This window comes from Nematostella vectensis, chromosome 3, assembly GCF_932526225.1.
Source record: "Nematostella vectensis chromosome 3, jaNemVect1.1, whole genome shotgun sequence".
In the NCBI taxonomy this organism is placed as follows: Eukaryota; Metazoa; Cnidaria; class Anthozoa; order Actiniaria; family Edwardsiidae; genus Nematostella; species Nematostella vectensis.
This window is the reverse complement of record NC_064036.1, coordinates 1786509-1802915: the sequence shown is the minus strand read 5'-3', so window position 1 is coordinate 1802915 and position 16407 is coordinate 1786509. Positions and strand designations below refer to the sequence as shown.

At 40.5% G+C, this 16407-nt stretch overlaps 3 protein-coding genes across 5 annotated transcripts in view; 1 reads left to right on the top strand and 2 right to left on the bottom strand.

Moving 5' to 3' along the window:
- Window positions 1–947: 947 nt before the first annotated feature.
- Window positions 948–4868, bottom strand: LOC5517034 (actin, cytoplasmic). The gene is made up of 3 exons (XM_001637026.3): window positions 3533–4868; window positions 3295–3405; window positions 948–1914 (listed from the first exon to the last, which is right to left on the bottom strand). Exons 1-3 carry the CDS (start codon window positions 3782–3784, stop codon window positions 1150–1152), a joined length of 1128 nt encoding a protein of 375 aa, XP_001637076.2. The 5' UTR covers window positions 3785–4868; the 3' UTR covers window positions 948–1149.
- LOC116621122 (zinc finger protein 91) lies at window positions 4121–15136 on the bottom strand. 2 transcript variants are annotated; one of them, XM_048724857.1, is made up of 2 exons: window positions 14997–15136; window positions 4121–10579 (listed from the first exon to the last, which is right to left on the bottom strand). In XM_048724857.1, the coding sequence occupies exon 2, from the start codon at window positions 10577–10579 to the stop codon at window positions 6311–6313; it is 4269 nt and encodes a 1422-aa protein (XP_048580814.1). In that variant the 5' UTR covers window positions 14997–15136; the 3' UTR covers window positions 4121–6310. The 2 variants fall into 2 exon arrangements, with proteins under 2 accessions (XP_048580814.1, XP_032242971.2); XM_032387080.2 differs by lacking the exon at window positions 14997–15136 and adding an exon at window positions 12852–12950.
- Window positions 14277–16407, top strand: part of LOC5517036 — a 3942-nt gene continuing 1811 nt past the window's right edge. The window contains exons 1-2 of one of the 2 annotated variants that reach the window (XM_048724858.1): window positions 14277–14727; window positions 14790–16255. In XM_048724858.1, coding sequence (XP_048580815.1) covers window positions 14797–16255 — 1459 coding nt within the window. In that variant the 5' untranslated portion in view covers window positions 14277–14727; window positions 14790–14796. Of the gene's footprint in view, window positions 16256–16407 lie in introns of both variants that reach the window. The other variant, XM_001636955.3, reaches the window with a different exon arrangement.

Below are 16407 nucleotides of genomic sequence, written 5' to 3'. Positions count from 1 at the left end.
CAACAACGGTAACTGCTCTACATCGCACCTTTACGGAGAGTTAAATATAAACTGGACTTGAATTGAACGGAATAAGACCAGAATAAAATAAAATCATCCGAAAGAAGGATATTTTTTTAGATCTGCATCCGTTTTTGGACCAGTTTCTGAACTGTTCAAACAAAAACAAAAAAAAAAATGAAAAAATGTTCCTACCTAGCCGCTATTTATTCCTACCTGGCTTCTATTTATACGAACAAATTCATTCCCCAGTATTTTTATTTAGTCGTTTTATACTATGTGTATGTGTGCGATCGCCTTTTGAATATTTCACGCTAGTGATGACTAAAATAGAAATTTAGCCTAAATCCGCTAAATTGCGGGAAAATCGCTGTATTTTCAGTCGTACACTCTAATTCTATGCAGAAAATAGGTATTTTTTTATTCTTTTTGTTATTAACGATTACCCCCCCCCCTTGCTTTTAGTTTCTGTTTATTTTCTGATTAGTATCTGTTTAGTATCTAAGAGATTTTAGTATCTAGGATCACCACGGTGTATCAGTGTAATGTGCTCTAAGATGCAGACTCAAATTGTGTTCATAACTAACAACAAACTTCAATGTTATTGCCCTTGACCATTGTGTATTTCTCTCTCTAATAATTCACTAAAATTGAAGAACATAATCAAGAACATTTTCAGCTATAAAATGCTACAAAAATAATTCGACCACTACTGAAAGAGCGCAGCCCTTTTTTAAAATATCGTAATCTTTAGTTGTTGATATATAAGGGTAGTATTGGGTTAACAATTTCGCCACAGGTGCGTAGCTATATTGAGTAAGCATTCCCCGTCGGTAGTCAAAAAGGCTGTAGTGACTATTTCGAAGTGATATCTACGCCTACGAAGAAGCCCCCTTCCCCGCGAGCTCAACTAGGCCAGGAGAAAGAAAGCCATACAAAACAGGAGAAACGTTTTTCCATTTTTTATTCAACTATAAAAATGCAACACAAAGTGCATTGCGGGTTCAAAGTACACTGTGTTGTAACTAAGAACGGGAAAACCCTAAGGGAAATGGGGAAATTTGAAATGAAGAACATTAAATTGTTAATTGTCACTTCAGCTCAAATTGTGCGACTATTTCGACAAATCCAAATTGAAAAATTTTGAGCCTAGAAGCACTTCCTGTGGACGATGGAAGGACCAGACTCGTCGTATTCCTGCTTGGAGATCCACATCTGTTGGAAGGTGGACAGGGAGGCGAGGATGGAGCCTCCGATCCAGACGGAGTATTTCCTCTCTGGTGGAGCGATGATCTTGATTTTCATGGTCGGGGGAGCGAGGGCAGTAATTTCTTTTTGCATGCGGTCGGCGATGCCTGGGTACATGGTTGAGCCTCCAGACAGGACAGTGTTAGCATACAAATCTTTACGGATGTCGACGTCGCACTTCATGATGGAGTTGTAGGTGGTCTCATGGATACCAGCGGCTTCCATACCCAGGAAGGAAGGCTGGAACATAGCCTCGGGGCACCTGAAGCGCTCGTTGCCAATGGTGATGACCTGTCCATCAGGCAACTCGTAACTCTTCTCAAGGCTGGAGCTTGAGGCAGCGGTCTGCATTTCTTGTTCGAAATCTAGAGCAACGTAGCAGAGCTTCTCCTTGATGTCACGGACAATCTCACGCTCAGCGGTGGTGGTGAAAGAGTAGCCACGCTCTGTCAGGATCTTCATCAAATAGTCGGTCAGGTCACGGCCAGCCAAATCCAGACGGACGATGGCGTGGGGCAGAGCGTAACCCTCGTAGATGGGCACGGTGTGGGTGACACCATCACCAGAGTCCATCACAATACCGGTGGTACGGCCAGAAGCGTACAGGGAGAGTACGGCCTGGATAGCGACGTACATGGCGGGGCTGTTGAAGGTCTCGAACATGATCTACATGGAGAACAGATAAAACTGAGTAAACATTTGGCAATATGGATGGAATACGGAAATTTGGATAATCTATCGAGCTTTGGTAAAAAATCTAGCAAAAGATTAAAGCATTTTTCAACCTTTTTAAAACGAATAGAGAAGACATCTGTTCTTAGGTAGGATCTTGTAAATAACAAATAACGGACGGATATCAGTACTAATCATGACATATCATAGATATTGCAATGTCCTCGAAGAAAAATGTTCGCTTTTATTAAGTAATAGCCTAAGTGTTCTAATGCAATGACAGGAAAAAAAAAACGCAATCAATCCGTTTGTAACGACGGATTATCTTTAACATTTTTGTGAACGAAAAGAAATTGAATTCATGCATGAAATAATTATGCTGGATCATTAGTTATTGCATGACTGTAGTACAGTCATAATAATGAATATTCAAATATCGTTTGTCTTTCCTGTACGGAGAAATGACTTATGTGATTTTCCGACTATCAATGCATGTGCTCGAGAAATGGAGTGAATATGTCTACCTAAGCGAGTGTCGTGTTTAGATAAAACGAATACGATTTGCTATGAAAAAGAACGCATAAAATTTCGCTGATAAAACAACAAATAAATCTTGAAAAATCGACTTATAAGTGCATCTCATATCACATAAAATAACTGTTTTTATCACAAGGGATAGTATAGGTGGAAAGAAATTATTTAATCGCTCTTCGTTTCGCGCCGGGTGGTATAAAAGCCTTCAAGCAAAACCGGTGGGTGGCACTTTACAACCGGCATCACAAGCCCATCAAGAGCTATCTGACCAATCATAGCGAACGTTACCTTATAAGGGCAAAAACCTAGCACTTCGATGTGAAGTTTAATTTACATTTTCTATAAAAACAACGCCCTTCAAAAAGTTAACAAGCGAATTTAACACATTTAAAAATCTTCAAAATGAATATTTGTCTTGTGTTCGCATAGCGAAACTTCTGGCCACTTTAAGATTGTTCAGAGAAGCAATGTGAGTTCTTGTAATTGCTGGGTGCATTTCCATGTATTTTGAATACGGCATTTCCGAAATAAAACTACAGACAACACTCGCAAGCAGAAAGCCACATAATGCGATACAATGAAGATTAAACCGTTTGAAAATTGATGCAATTGGGCATGTCAGCATAGGTAAATGGTAGAAAAATATCTTCAGGAAGAGAAATTGAGATATATTTTCTTAAAGCTTATAAGTAAACTTTACACCATTCAACAAACATAATTTTGGAGGCGTGTCTCATGTAAAAAAAGTATCGATTGCAGATCTGTTAACACGTTGAAAACACTAGCAAATTATGTCTACGAGATTATTTAGGGTACGCAAGGCCAGAACGGGGTTCCTACCTGTGTCATCTTTTCTCTGTTGGCTTTGGGGTTGAGGGGAGCTTCTGTCAGGAGAACAGGGTGCTCTTCGGGAGCAACGCGAAGCTCGTTGTAGAATGTGTGATGCCAGATCTGCAAAAAACATATATAGTTCGTTATTCCCGGAATATGCAATGCCGCACTATTGAACAATTATCCAAAGTGATTGGTACGTGAAACGCTGCACAAATCGGCTGGACTATTTGAAGAATTATATTACCTTCTCCATATCGTCCCAGTTAGTGACGATCCCGTGTTCGATGGGGTATTTCAGAGTGAGAATACCTCTCTTGCTCTGGGCCTCGTCTCCGACATAGGAGTCTTTCTGGCCCATACCGACCATAACGCCTTGGTGGCGAGGTCGGCCGACGATGGAGGGGAAAACGGCACGGGGAGCATCGTCTCCGGCGAAACCGGCCTTGCACATACCGGAGCCATTATCGACAACGAGGGCAGCAACTTCGTCATCCATATTTTCTTAATGTTCAGTTTACTTCTACGCGGAGACTTGATGCAGCGTCACTTGGAGCTCGTGGAGTGATGACTCGAGAGCACAGGTGTGGTATTTATGGCCGTGTCGTGGACACACATGGGTGATTGATCACAATGGCGCGTGAATAATTAAAAGTGCTTTGCGTGACCAGGACGGCACTGCTAAACCCCCAATTCTCACTTAAAACAATTCGTGACGTAGACGTGACTGTCTCGCACGGAATGGCGAGGCTTGCTTAACGATCTGACATAATTATTATTAATGAACAATAAATAATGCTAGCTGAAAATATACGAGAATCTTCACGCACAAAAATACAATACTTTGACTTTAATTCATTACGAAATTATATCCTTACATGGTTTATAAACCAAAAGCCGCAGTTTTTAGATAGATAGGCAACACAGTTCGTTGCGGGTTGCGCCGTGACAACAATATTGAATTGTGTGTGTAGCCAGCTGATGTCATGCTAATTCTAATGATAATCCCCAGGAATAGACAATTACTTGAAATAAATAATACGTCGCTAGGGTGCTGCTATCGCGTCAAGCATTCGAAAGTTAGAAGTCTTGACTAAATATGGAGGTGAATAAAAGACAAACATATTAAACTTACAAATAATGCATATCATTGCGTTTTGACTTCTGGAATATCAAAGAACTATCGGAGCTTATAGTAAAATGTGGGAATATTGTGAGAAAAGCAAGTAGCCGATATTGATTTTATTTTTCCCGCAGATGCTAAGTATAAAAAGAGTGGATTAAATAGAAGTTTAAGAAATATCGAAAATGAGAAGTGAATTTATTATTCTACTGCGAATAAAATGAGAATCTTAATACAAACAAGGGTGTACTGCAAAATATGAAACGGATCTTTAAAAATTGCAAAAATAAAGTCCTTTAATACAATAGCAAACAAGATACTGCAGATGCTTATTCCGCGGGTCCATATTACGGTAATACCACAGGAGGACCGGTAATTATGGACAAGGTCCCTTTGAGTGTACGGAGGGAAGTTTGCCCAAATAAGGCAATAAAATACTAAACTCGGACCGTCATGTGATGCTGAATTGTTCGTATCTTTGATCACACTTCGGTGATTAATCCCAATGGAACGAGGTACAACGCTCAATTATTTATGCGATTTACGTCGAGAACATTCCTTTAAACACTTCTCTTTCTTCAAGAAACTTCACCTACTAAGGCACGAATTCCACTGAGTACTTCTAAAATCCAGCTTCTATACGACTATATACGGACTCAGAAAGCAGGGGTTTCGAAATCTACCACGACAGAACAGTAATTGCCTTCTAAAGAAAGTTTTTAAACTTTAAAATCTAAGCTTTTGTAGAATGGATTGTCAGCGGGAGGAAAAGTTGAACGCATGACTATTCGGCGAATGTCTACCTGTTGAACTTGAATAGGCATCTTATTAATATAAGGATTCTCGATTGACGGTCGAATGATAGAATAGGCATCTAATTAATATAAGGATTCTCGATTGACGGTCGAATAATAGGATAGGCATCTAATTAATATAAGGATTCTCGATTGACGGTCGAATGATAGAATAGGCATCTTATTAATATAAGGATTCTCGATTGACGGTCGAATGATAGAATAGGCATCTTATTAATATAAGGATTCTCGACTGACGGTCGAATGATAAAAGTCTTTAAAGCATTTTTTCTAAAGATGGATAATTATAATAATAACAACGATGATACGCGGTTTGAGCTATGTGTGTGCTCTTGGCAACTGCTAAACCACCTATAGCTCCCGTAAGACTTTGAATTCTTATCGGGTTACATTTTGCGCGCTCTGATTGGGTCAACAGTTGTTAACAATTTGCATCGATTTTGCTCGGTCGGGAGCCTTCTCAAGTGTTGACCAATGAGACGAGTGTTATCCGTTAAAAATTCAAAGTGAAATTTACAGATGATAAAACTGTGTTAAAATTGGAGGCGTACAAAAACCATCACAGAATAAACCGACAAGCTAAATAATTTTTACATCATGAATACATTAAAATGTTAACAAAAACGAACACTTCTAAGGCAGAAAGTATACATAAACAGTTAATTGAATAATGACTGAAAATAACAGTAAAATCCCAATCCCAATCAAAATCAGATAATACGTAAAACGACATTAATTCCACCGATGGCCAGAAACAGTACATATTCCAGGAGACTGCCTTTGGAATAAGCCAATTAAAACAACATCCCATCTTTGTGAGAATAAGGAAAACTTTTTAAGAGATTAAGAATCGTACCCAATACACAAGGCTTCTCTGAAAGTCTTTATCTACATATTTCAAATCAGATTTAGGTATTCTTTAAATACTATGGAATACTGGGGAGCAGGGGAGTCCCTGATCTTACTTTCTAAAAAGAATGTACTTATTGCGCATAGGTATGCGGGAGGTGCAATCATCACGCCAATCTTTACTTATAATCCATTCACCACACCATAGTTAGGATAACACTCATCTAACTCCCACTCACTATTTTGCGTGTTCTCGTCTGTGGATGCGCAGATCCCTTGATGAGGAAAACGTCTTCCTACACCCGTCACACCGGAACTTCCCTTGCGTTAAATTGCTGGTACCACATGACGCGCTACCACGTGACCTTAATGTGGCTTGAGCAATCGACTTGACGTCAGTTGTGACACGTGACTTCGGTTCCAAGCTCTTTTGTGATTCTACAGGTAAACGTGACCTTGAGGAGACTGGATTCGCGGCTCTTTTGTCACGTGCCACGGATCCGGTCTGTCCAATCTTCCTTGGCGATCTTGGGCGCGACTTGCTTCCATAATCCTTATGCTCTGATAAATGCCTTTTCAGCTGTGCCTCGGACCGGAAAGACTTTTCGCATCTGGGACAAGCGATACCTTCAATGTCGCGACTATGGATCTTGGAATGCCTTTCCATGTGGTGCTTAGTTTTGAATGCTTTGTTACAAATGGCGCACGAGAATTTGCTTCCAGAGGTGTGCACAAGACGGTGTCTCTTCAGTGCCTTGTTCCGGGAGAATAACTTGCCACATTCAGTGCACTCAAATGAAGACTGTGTCTGATGAGATCTCGCGTGTTCCTGATACTCTTGGAGAGATGAGAACACTTGACTACACGTGACACAAACTGTATTTTCTCCTACACTCTTGCCGTGTGTCTTTGCATGGGCTTTGAGAGCGCCAATGTGAGAGAACGACTTATCACAGATCTTGCACTTAAGGCTTTCACATCTGTTACTCAAATGCTCTTTTAGCTCTCCTTCCGAGCAAAAGGTCTCTTTGCATGAGCTGCAAGAGGGCGACTTTTTATGGTTCATCGTGTGTCTCTTTAGATGGGCTCGAGTGAGTAAACTCTTGTCGCAAACTTCGCAGGTGAACTCTCTCTCGCCCAAAACACTCTCTTGGTGCTCGACAAGATACACATGTGTCGAGAAGAATTCATCGCAGTGATGGCACTTCCAGCCAGTTGTGTCCTTGGAATGAAACCGAACGTGCGTCTTATAGCTACTCACTCTAGAGAACACTTTATCGCAAACTTGACAAGTGTACGCCTCTTCCTTCTGTGAACTCTTTTCAGGGCATCCAGCACTAGAGTGTTGTTTCAGGTTCTCCTTGGAATCGAAAGTCTCTTTGCAACTGGAACAACGCGGTTGCCTTGTGTGTACCACTTTATGCGTTTTCAAATGGGCCTTCGTGATGAAACATTTTTCGCAGACGTCACACTTGAAATCACCTTCCGCTGTTACCTCCCTCTGGTGCTTAATTAGACTTTGACGATTTGAGAATGTTTCGTTGCAATGACTACACTTGAATGTCAAGGAGTTTTTGGAATGATACCTAAAGTGCGTCTTATAGCTACTCACCCTAGAGAACACTTTATCGCAAACTTGACAAGTGTACGCCTCTTTCTCCTGTGAACTCTTTTCAGGGCATCCAGCACTAGAGTGTTGTTTCAGGTTCTCCTTGGAATCGAAAGTCTCTTTGCAACTGGAACAACGCGGTTGCCTTGTGTGTACCACTTTATGCGTTTTCAAATGGGCCTTCGTGATGAAACATTTTTCGCAGACGTCACACTTGAAATCGCCTTCCGCTGTTACCTCCCTATGGTGCTCAATTAGACTTTGACGATTTGAGAATGTTTCGTTGCAATGGCTACACTTAAATGTCAAGGTGTCTTTGGAATGATACCTAAAGTGCGTCTTATAGCTACTCACTCTAGAGAAACCTTTATCGCAAACTTCACAAGTGTAAGTTTCTTGTGGTTTCTTTTTAGGGCATCCTGCGTTCACATGCGCATCCAAATTCTCTTTGGAATCGAAAGTCTCCTTGCACGAGGCGCAAGAAGGCGATCTGGTATGGGTCAATAAATGCCTTTTCAAGTAATACTGAGATAATAAACTCTTATCGCATTGTTCACACTTGAAATTGCCCTTGGCCTGGACCTCTTTGTGGTGTGCAATAAGATTTGCACGTGTAGGAAACATTTCATCACAGTGACTACACTTCAAGGATTTCGTCATTGTGTTGGAATGGAACCTCATATGGGTACGATAGCCACAAGCCATTTCAAACACTTTATCACATTCCTCACAAGTGAATGTCTGTTTCTCGCGGGTGTGAACTTTAGCGTGACGCGCCAACTGATCTTTTATCTTGAATGCTGCACTGCACTGAGGGCATTTATGTGGCCTTAAGTCAGAGTGGACCACGACATGTCTCATCATCTTGGAATAGGTAAGGAATCCTTTACCGCAGTGGGGGCAAACATTTTGTTTCAGAGAGCGGTGAGTTGTCCTGTGTTCTTGAAGCTGCTCAATGGTTTCAAAGACCTTAGAACATCGATCACAACGGAGTGGCTTATTGGCGGAATGGTTCAACTGGTGCCGGGTCAGCAAAAACTCGTGAGCGAACTTCCTATCACAGTGAGTACACTCATAGATGGGATCCCCAGGGTGGGATTTCAGATGTCTGCAAAGAGACGCGGCCGATTGTGAAACACTACCACACATGGTACACTTGAACACTTCTATTTTGGGCTTCGTGTGCGCTTTCCTTGGCTTCTTAGCAGGTGAAGGGGCGGGTATTTCTGCGTTTGAACGTGGCGTATCTTCATTGGCAGAATGAGTCATTTTGTCCACATTGGCGTGTTGTGCTTTTGAATGGGTCTCTAAGTCTCTCGGTCTTTTAAAGGCTCTGTCGCAGTCATCACAAGCGTAGGGTCTTTCTTGGTTATGACACAACATGTGGCGGTTAAGGTTAACAGCGCTACAAAATCTTTTATCACACGTGTTGCATTTGAATGCATCCCCCGAGGTGTGGGTTTTCAGGTGAATATTCATATCATTGAACCTCTTAAAGGCCTGTCCGCACTCACTACACGTGAATGGTCTCTCATCAAGGTGCTTCACTTGGTGGTTAATAAGGGCCGTCTTTGAGCGGAACTCCTTGTCGCAGACAGAACACACGAATGTAACATTTGCCATAGAGTGAGACTTCATGTGGAGTGCCAGGTAGTGGGGGGCTTTGAACGCTTTGTCACATTGGCTGCATGTGTATGGTCTCTCCTCAGAATGGCTGGCTTGGTGCCGCTCAAGGTTAGCATTTGTCTGGAAGACCCGATCACATGTGGGGCATGAGTGACCCACAGTACCGTCTACTGGCTCTGGGGCAGATGAGAACTCAGGATGTTCTGACTTTATATGGCTAATAAGTGACAATTTGCCTTCGAAGGTTTTCTGACATGTGGAACACTCGTGGATGTGATCAGCATTTGTATGTTTCTTTGAATGCATGGCCAACTGACAGGCCATTTTAAAGTTCTTACCGCATTCCATACAAACATGTGGTCTTTGATCTGAGTGAATGACCTCATGCTTGGCTAAGAATCCCTTTGAACTGAACACCTTATCGCATTGTGGGCATGGAAAACGCTGTTTATTGTGAATTTTAGCGTGGTTTCTAAGCAGTTTTGCGGTTTTATAAACCTTTCCACACTCATCACAACTGTAATGCGAATTACAATCATTCTTGTGTACTGTATACTCTAATTCAGTGCTGAATGTCACCTGGCATTGTATACAAGTGTATGGGTGCATGCTTTTGACATGCTCTTGTAGTCTAGCTTTGGCAGCAAACACTTCAGCACAATAATTACAGTAGTGCTTGTTTTTCCTCTTGTGCATCTTAATGTGCTCTTGAAGAATAAGCTCATTCTCACACACTGTAACACAAAGGGGGCACTTGTAGACCCCACCTGTCTTGAGAAAGCCAGGGCTGTGCGAGGACACCTGCACAAGACCCATGATTGGAAGGTGAGAATCTGACATGGGTGCAACGCTATCATCGTCATCATCTTCTCCATTGCAGTCTATAATCGAATTATCTTCATCATCAGTATCATCTTTATCCTCATCAGCTGCTCCTTCAACGCTGCAGTTCATAATTGAAAGGTCTTCTTCAGCATCTGCTGTTTGTCTTGTCGAGTAAAGGTGGTCATCGGTATGGTGATCATCCTGAAAACCTTTTGTGAAAGAGTGTGCCTCTGTAACTATGGTCTGTGTATCTGTGGTTTGAGCTGTGCTATTAGAAGTTGCAGACACACAAGCAGCTTCCAGAAGATCTGACAGATTCAGAGTCGTCAAAGCTGCTGACTGGGGCCTTCCCTCCTCAATGACTTCAAGGGACTGTGAAACAACATTGCTGTCCTCAGGTGATATAGCATCATAGAAGAACACAACTGTACTCTCTCCAGTTTCCATCTAGGAAAAAAAGATTTCTGATTAAAAATAATTCATTTGCAGCTGAATCCTTAGTTTAGTAATTGCTTTAAATTGGAAATATATTTATTGCTTACACAGAAGAAGAAATTGTTAATCATGCTACCTTGATCTAGAAAGTTCCATACACATGTAAATGGTTTATTGTCAACTTTTTGTACTTTAATACTGTACTTGAAATAAAGACATGAGAAGTATATCAAGCTGAAGTCGGAACTTTAAAATGAGGCCAGTACATGTTTGCTTTTATACATAGCACTAATTCACGATAATTGTTGAGTATTCTACTTATAATGGTGATTGGTGGAGGGCCTTGAAGGTATGTGAAAACATCAGTACTGTCCATACTTTTTTATGTCATGTCAATAAGTATGTTCACCCATCTAAAGTACAACACAGAGCAGTTAGAAAAATAAAAAGCTAACTGGTTCTGGCAGACTCTCTGCACAGCAAAAAGCATGCCTAACCCAAACTACATGTACAGTAACTGTGAAACTGAAACTCCAACTTAAATAAATCTACCAGGTTCTGAAAACAGCGATTATGCAAACATAATGAAACCAGCAAGGACAATTCGAAAAGGGATAGACTTATTCACAGGGTCTATCAAGAAATTAAAATAAAGCTAAAGTAATTTTAAAAAGAACAAAACTTCAAAAAGCTGAGATACAAAAACATTTATCAAAAGATGGCTTTCACAGAAGCACACAGGCACAGCAAGGTCTGCAACCCAAATGCGTCCTTCAATGTTTTTTTCTCACTGTTTCTCCCTGAATACTGCAGTGGTCTATCTTTGCTCTAACACTTACCAAAAAACTAAAATAACTTGATTTCAACCAGCCTCCCTAATTTATCAAACATGAGTAACATAATGCTAGCTATTCTAATACATGCATTATGATTTTTATATTTTTTGTAACATCGATTTTAAAGAATTTCTTGGCTTATGTTCTGTGTTCTTTCAAGCCTCATCTGATTTTTGTTATCTGTATATTTTCATTTCATTCTTGCCAGTCTCAACGTTAATATTAAATCCATTTTGCTTATGTGACAAAAGAAATATGAAAACAAGTAACTTATTGTACGGACAAAAATTAAGCAGGGCAACTTATAAAAATGCATGCAGACTGTTTGACTGACTGTATAATTACATTGCCTTCCAGATGAGTGACAATAATTGTGACTTTTCCGCATCAAAGGAACTGCAATATCTATCTGGACAGAGTCATACTGTAGTCAAACCCTCTCCAAAAAATAAATTTTTAATCATAAATAAATGACTACTTATAAAGCCTGAATATCTATGTTAGTAAAGTTCAAAGTTACGTATGCATTTTTTATTCTTTCAAATAATAAAATTTTCACACAATTTAAATTTTTATTTTTCCACTCTTATCTTAATAATCTCTTTAACTTTTAAAATAAAATAAAAATCGATAAGTAGTTTTGTAGACAGCAACTAGGTGAATATTCTTTGCCTAAAAAAAATTGCAACAGTCCATTCTTCTCAAAGATTATAGAGTTGGAAACACAAACCGGAAGTAGAATTATCCACGCATGCGCAATTAAGTATTTCGATAAAGCCTGGTTACAAATGCGAAGGTTGTGAAAGAATTTAGTTATCAAAATTTAAATATTCTTTCGCTTTTTAACATGAAATATGCATTGAAACAACTCTTTTCTTGCTCAAACCAGCACTTCAGGTCGCTAAGTAGGTGCCCTAGGTGAAAAATTATGCTCGCCTTTTTTGTTTTACAGTAAGTTTGTTATTTTATTACGTTTTTCTCGCAAGTTTCGGCGTTTGTTTTCGAAGCTAGGAATGTTGCCTGTACGTAAATTGTTCTCCGCCAATTGATTTACCCGCCTAAAAGTGTGAAGTTCCCAGATGATCGTGCTCGCGCCTAACAACCGAATCGCCAAGTAACGAGAAATCTCCCAACACCCTTAACTCCATCAATTTCTTTTGAAAAAGCAGAAAATCTATTATTTGGATGCTTTATGCAGCAAGGATCATTTCATGGGGATCGATGAGTAGAACTAGCGGAGCAACTGCAGAATACCCGTCCACAAAGAGTTACAATGAGACTCCACACCTCGATTTCTATAGAACGAGCCAGTAAGTTAAATACAAGGAAAATGCAAACAAATTCTGCCGAACTAGCTTGGTCAATAAACATTATACAGGCTTAGAAACGGAGCGTGAACCCAGCAAAATGAATACAACAATAGATCATGGCGTTAAAGAAGTAATTACCTTGGGATAATTGAAGATATAGCCGGAATATTCTACAAATATGACCTTTTATATGGCTTATCAGGGCACATGCATTTTGGCCGCCATTTTGCCGAGATCCTAACGTTCAAAGGGGAGACCGCTGAGCTTTAGACGATGGGCTCAGGCGAGCAGACCAAGGCTACTGTAGAAAGTGATAAAGATGTAAATATTTTTTTACACTGATTGCAAAAAAATAATAATAACAAAAACAGTAGAGCTTGTGATATTGTGTTTAATCATTATTTATTTAATTTCACGGATAAGTGAACTGATAGAAACAGACTGGAAGAAAGCTTTTTTTACTAGCTAGCAGGGTAACTTCTCCCCACCCTAGTACAGATACTAGCACTCAAACTGTTAACAACATCGATACTGCAGCCATCGCGATCAATAAATAAAAGGGAATACTCCTGAGACCAACAGTGTTTCGAGCATGAGTGAGTTGTGGTAAAAAATCTGGATTCTAAGGAATTCTATGCATATTTGTATATTGTTTTATTTATTTTTCAAATTCATTTCCCCCGGTTCTCCATGAATCGTAGTAATACCAATTTCTGAGCGTGATTATGGCATTTGCCATGTCAAGAATTTTGCCAAGAATGTGAACGCCTAATTATTCCAACTTTTGTTTAAGAAAAGCACAAGAACCATCGCAAAAATTCCATCAAATTTCAGTTTACTTTTCTTGTTTCTCGGCATAAAAGATATGCACGTGCGCGACTTAGCACACGAGAACAAAAGTCACATCACAGTGTGCATGATGACGAATTTAGCACACTTCTATAGCAACACGCTAATTCCCAAGAGACACAAGCGTGAAAAAGACCCCGATATTTTTCAGTCTACATCTCAGCGAGCTGTGCGTAACCGATAAAGACAGGCCTGGAATCCTGGTTATTGCCTCCCCATTAATGCGCGGGTACCTCAGGTTCCTTTGTGTTGTACAGTTCGCTGGATTAGCGGTGCTGGGGCCGAAATCTTCAGCCTAGCCGTAAAGCTTCAGCTGCCATACGGCGTTTCAGCGTATGCCTGGAAGTATGGTCTATGTTTTGCTCTCGTTTCATCTGATCTATAAAGGTTCGATCCTCGGGCAATCGGCTCTACCTTTTTTTTTTTCTAATCAGTATTTTTATGGCCTTATATATATTTTTTTCATATCTGTTCTTGCCTATATTCCATTCGCTATATATAGATGATTTACTGACGGGTATGTGCAGATATAAATATTCTCTCGTGATTTTAAAAAAAAAACTTCAAAGAGGGGATGTAAATAATCACTTCTTACAGCTCGGTGAGTCTCGTGTCTTTTTATTGTGAAATCCTTTCAAATCCCCCAAAAAACACAAACTGTGAGCTTGGGTTCCCTGTGCCCGCACATGTTTACTGGAAGTCTCTCTTGAACTCCTGTTGGTTCTTTTGACCTCTTGATGGCGAAAGATCATAATCGCGTTATATCAACAGGGGCTCCTAATCATTATGGCCCTAGCACGGTTTATTCATGGTACCCACCTTGTTTTGTTGTTCTTGGTTAATTCCCGAAACATAATAAATATTTATAGCCGAATATTTATGCTCTTTAGCCGAAACATAATGATGTTTACACCAAGCACGGCGTGTGGTCGTGTCTCCGAGTCAACATGGCGAGAATCGTGAGAACGAACCAAAAATGTCAGCCGTTCAAACACAGCTGGGATAGGCAGAGCGAAGGAAAGAGGAAGTCGAAAGAGTTAATGAATGACACGTTGAACAAAGAGACGTTTTTTTGGGAGATATCCCAGGAATTGGGAAATACAAAGGAGAATTGATATTTCTGTGAAAAATGGGAAGATTTTACTACCGGGCGAAAACCACATTGGTATTTCTAATTTCTTGCTATGTGCTGTTAAGGATAAGTCAATTAATGGTCGCTATTCGCAGGGAACAAATGAAGAACTCCCTTCTCGAGCGGGTACGTGACAAACCTTTGTGCAGTGACAACGAGGCAGTGATCAGAGGGCTAAGACGACTTACTAAGGATCTCATCTTTATTCGCATGACGGTAGGACGAGATCCAGATATGGTTAGAAAAATAGAATCGCACTACAATAACCTACAGAAACTACTCCTAGAAATAGAAGTACTCACGAAAGTCAACAAAACGAGAAAACCAACTCGCTTGGAGAGAGGTGAAGTTACGACGGAAAGTAGTACTCAGACAGGGTTTTTTTGCCCAGAAGTATTTCGTGGGTCAACTTATGGCTATCCATTCTACCGCAAAGGGTTTGAAGTAACAAATTGCACAACGATCAAATCAAGACGTTCAGTGAGTGGACTGGTCACGTTAATATTTGATGATTTGCTTGTAGCTAGAAAAACACCAGAAGGCGAAAAAATTGCAGACGAGAAATCTTACCACAAATATCTGTCTAGTTTTTTTGAAAACTTATACCAGGAATACCCTGGTATAAAAGCTTTTGTTTTACTAAACAACAGCAAAATAAATGTAAACAATGTAAGTAAAGAATGGTCAACAAGTATTGAAATCATTCAAGCGCATCAGACCTCCAAAGGGGAAACTTTGCGGAAATTAGTGAACCAAGTAAATACACCTTATGTTCTCTTGGCAACAGGGGTGACACATTTTAAAAGAGTGAAACTTGAGCGACTTATCAGAGTTCTCTCAGCGCACAAATCGCTCCAATTTGCTGGAGGAAGTACACGTGACCTTGAAGGGCATTGGTCGTCGGGTTGTCTGCAGACGAAATTGAAAAACTACACACTTTCATTACGAGCCGGATACAGTAAATCTTTAAAAGAATGTCTCGTGTGTGATTACTTAACAGGGCCATTTTTGGCAAAGACGGGTGTTTTTAAAAAGTTTAGTTTAGATGCAAGACTCAATAACGGAGTTTACAGGGATCTTTTTCTAAGAGTAAAATCGAAATTCAGTCACACGACAAGGCGCGGTCCCACAGTAGTCAGTTGCCCGGATGCGATGTTCCATACACGTTCGCCGGAAAGAACAGACGCAGACTTGCTGCCATTCGCAAACAAGCACTCTATTCGGAAGATTGTGGAGTTGGACGGGCGGGTCCGTTGGTACGGGTGTCGACGTGGGGTCATTCACCGGACGGCAGACAAATGTCCGGTAAGGGAGGGACTTCTCGTTCCTCCGTGCTGCCTAGAGAATCTAGCTGACGCGGTAAAGTTTTTGATGTCCCAGTGCGAGAGTAATAGTATCGTATGTGAGCTTCAGGAGGGCACACTTTTAGGTGCGGTCAAAATGGGTAAAGTGCTGCCTTGGGAAAGAGATGCGGACATCACATTCCTCACAAGGGATTATGAGAAGCTGAGGAGTATGGAGAGAGTGTTCACAGACAGGGGCTATATCTTCAGGGATGTTAGTAAGTGAGATAAACTTACAATGCGACGCCAATAGCGGCATTCAGGGGACTAAGCCATTGGTCTAAAAAAAAATAGTGCCAGACAAACCTTTGCCGATTAGTTTTCATGGAAAACAAATCATATGATAAAACCTCGAAATAATAAACTAATA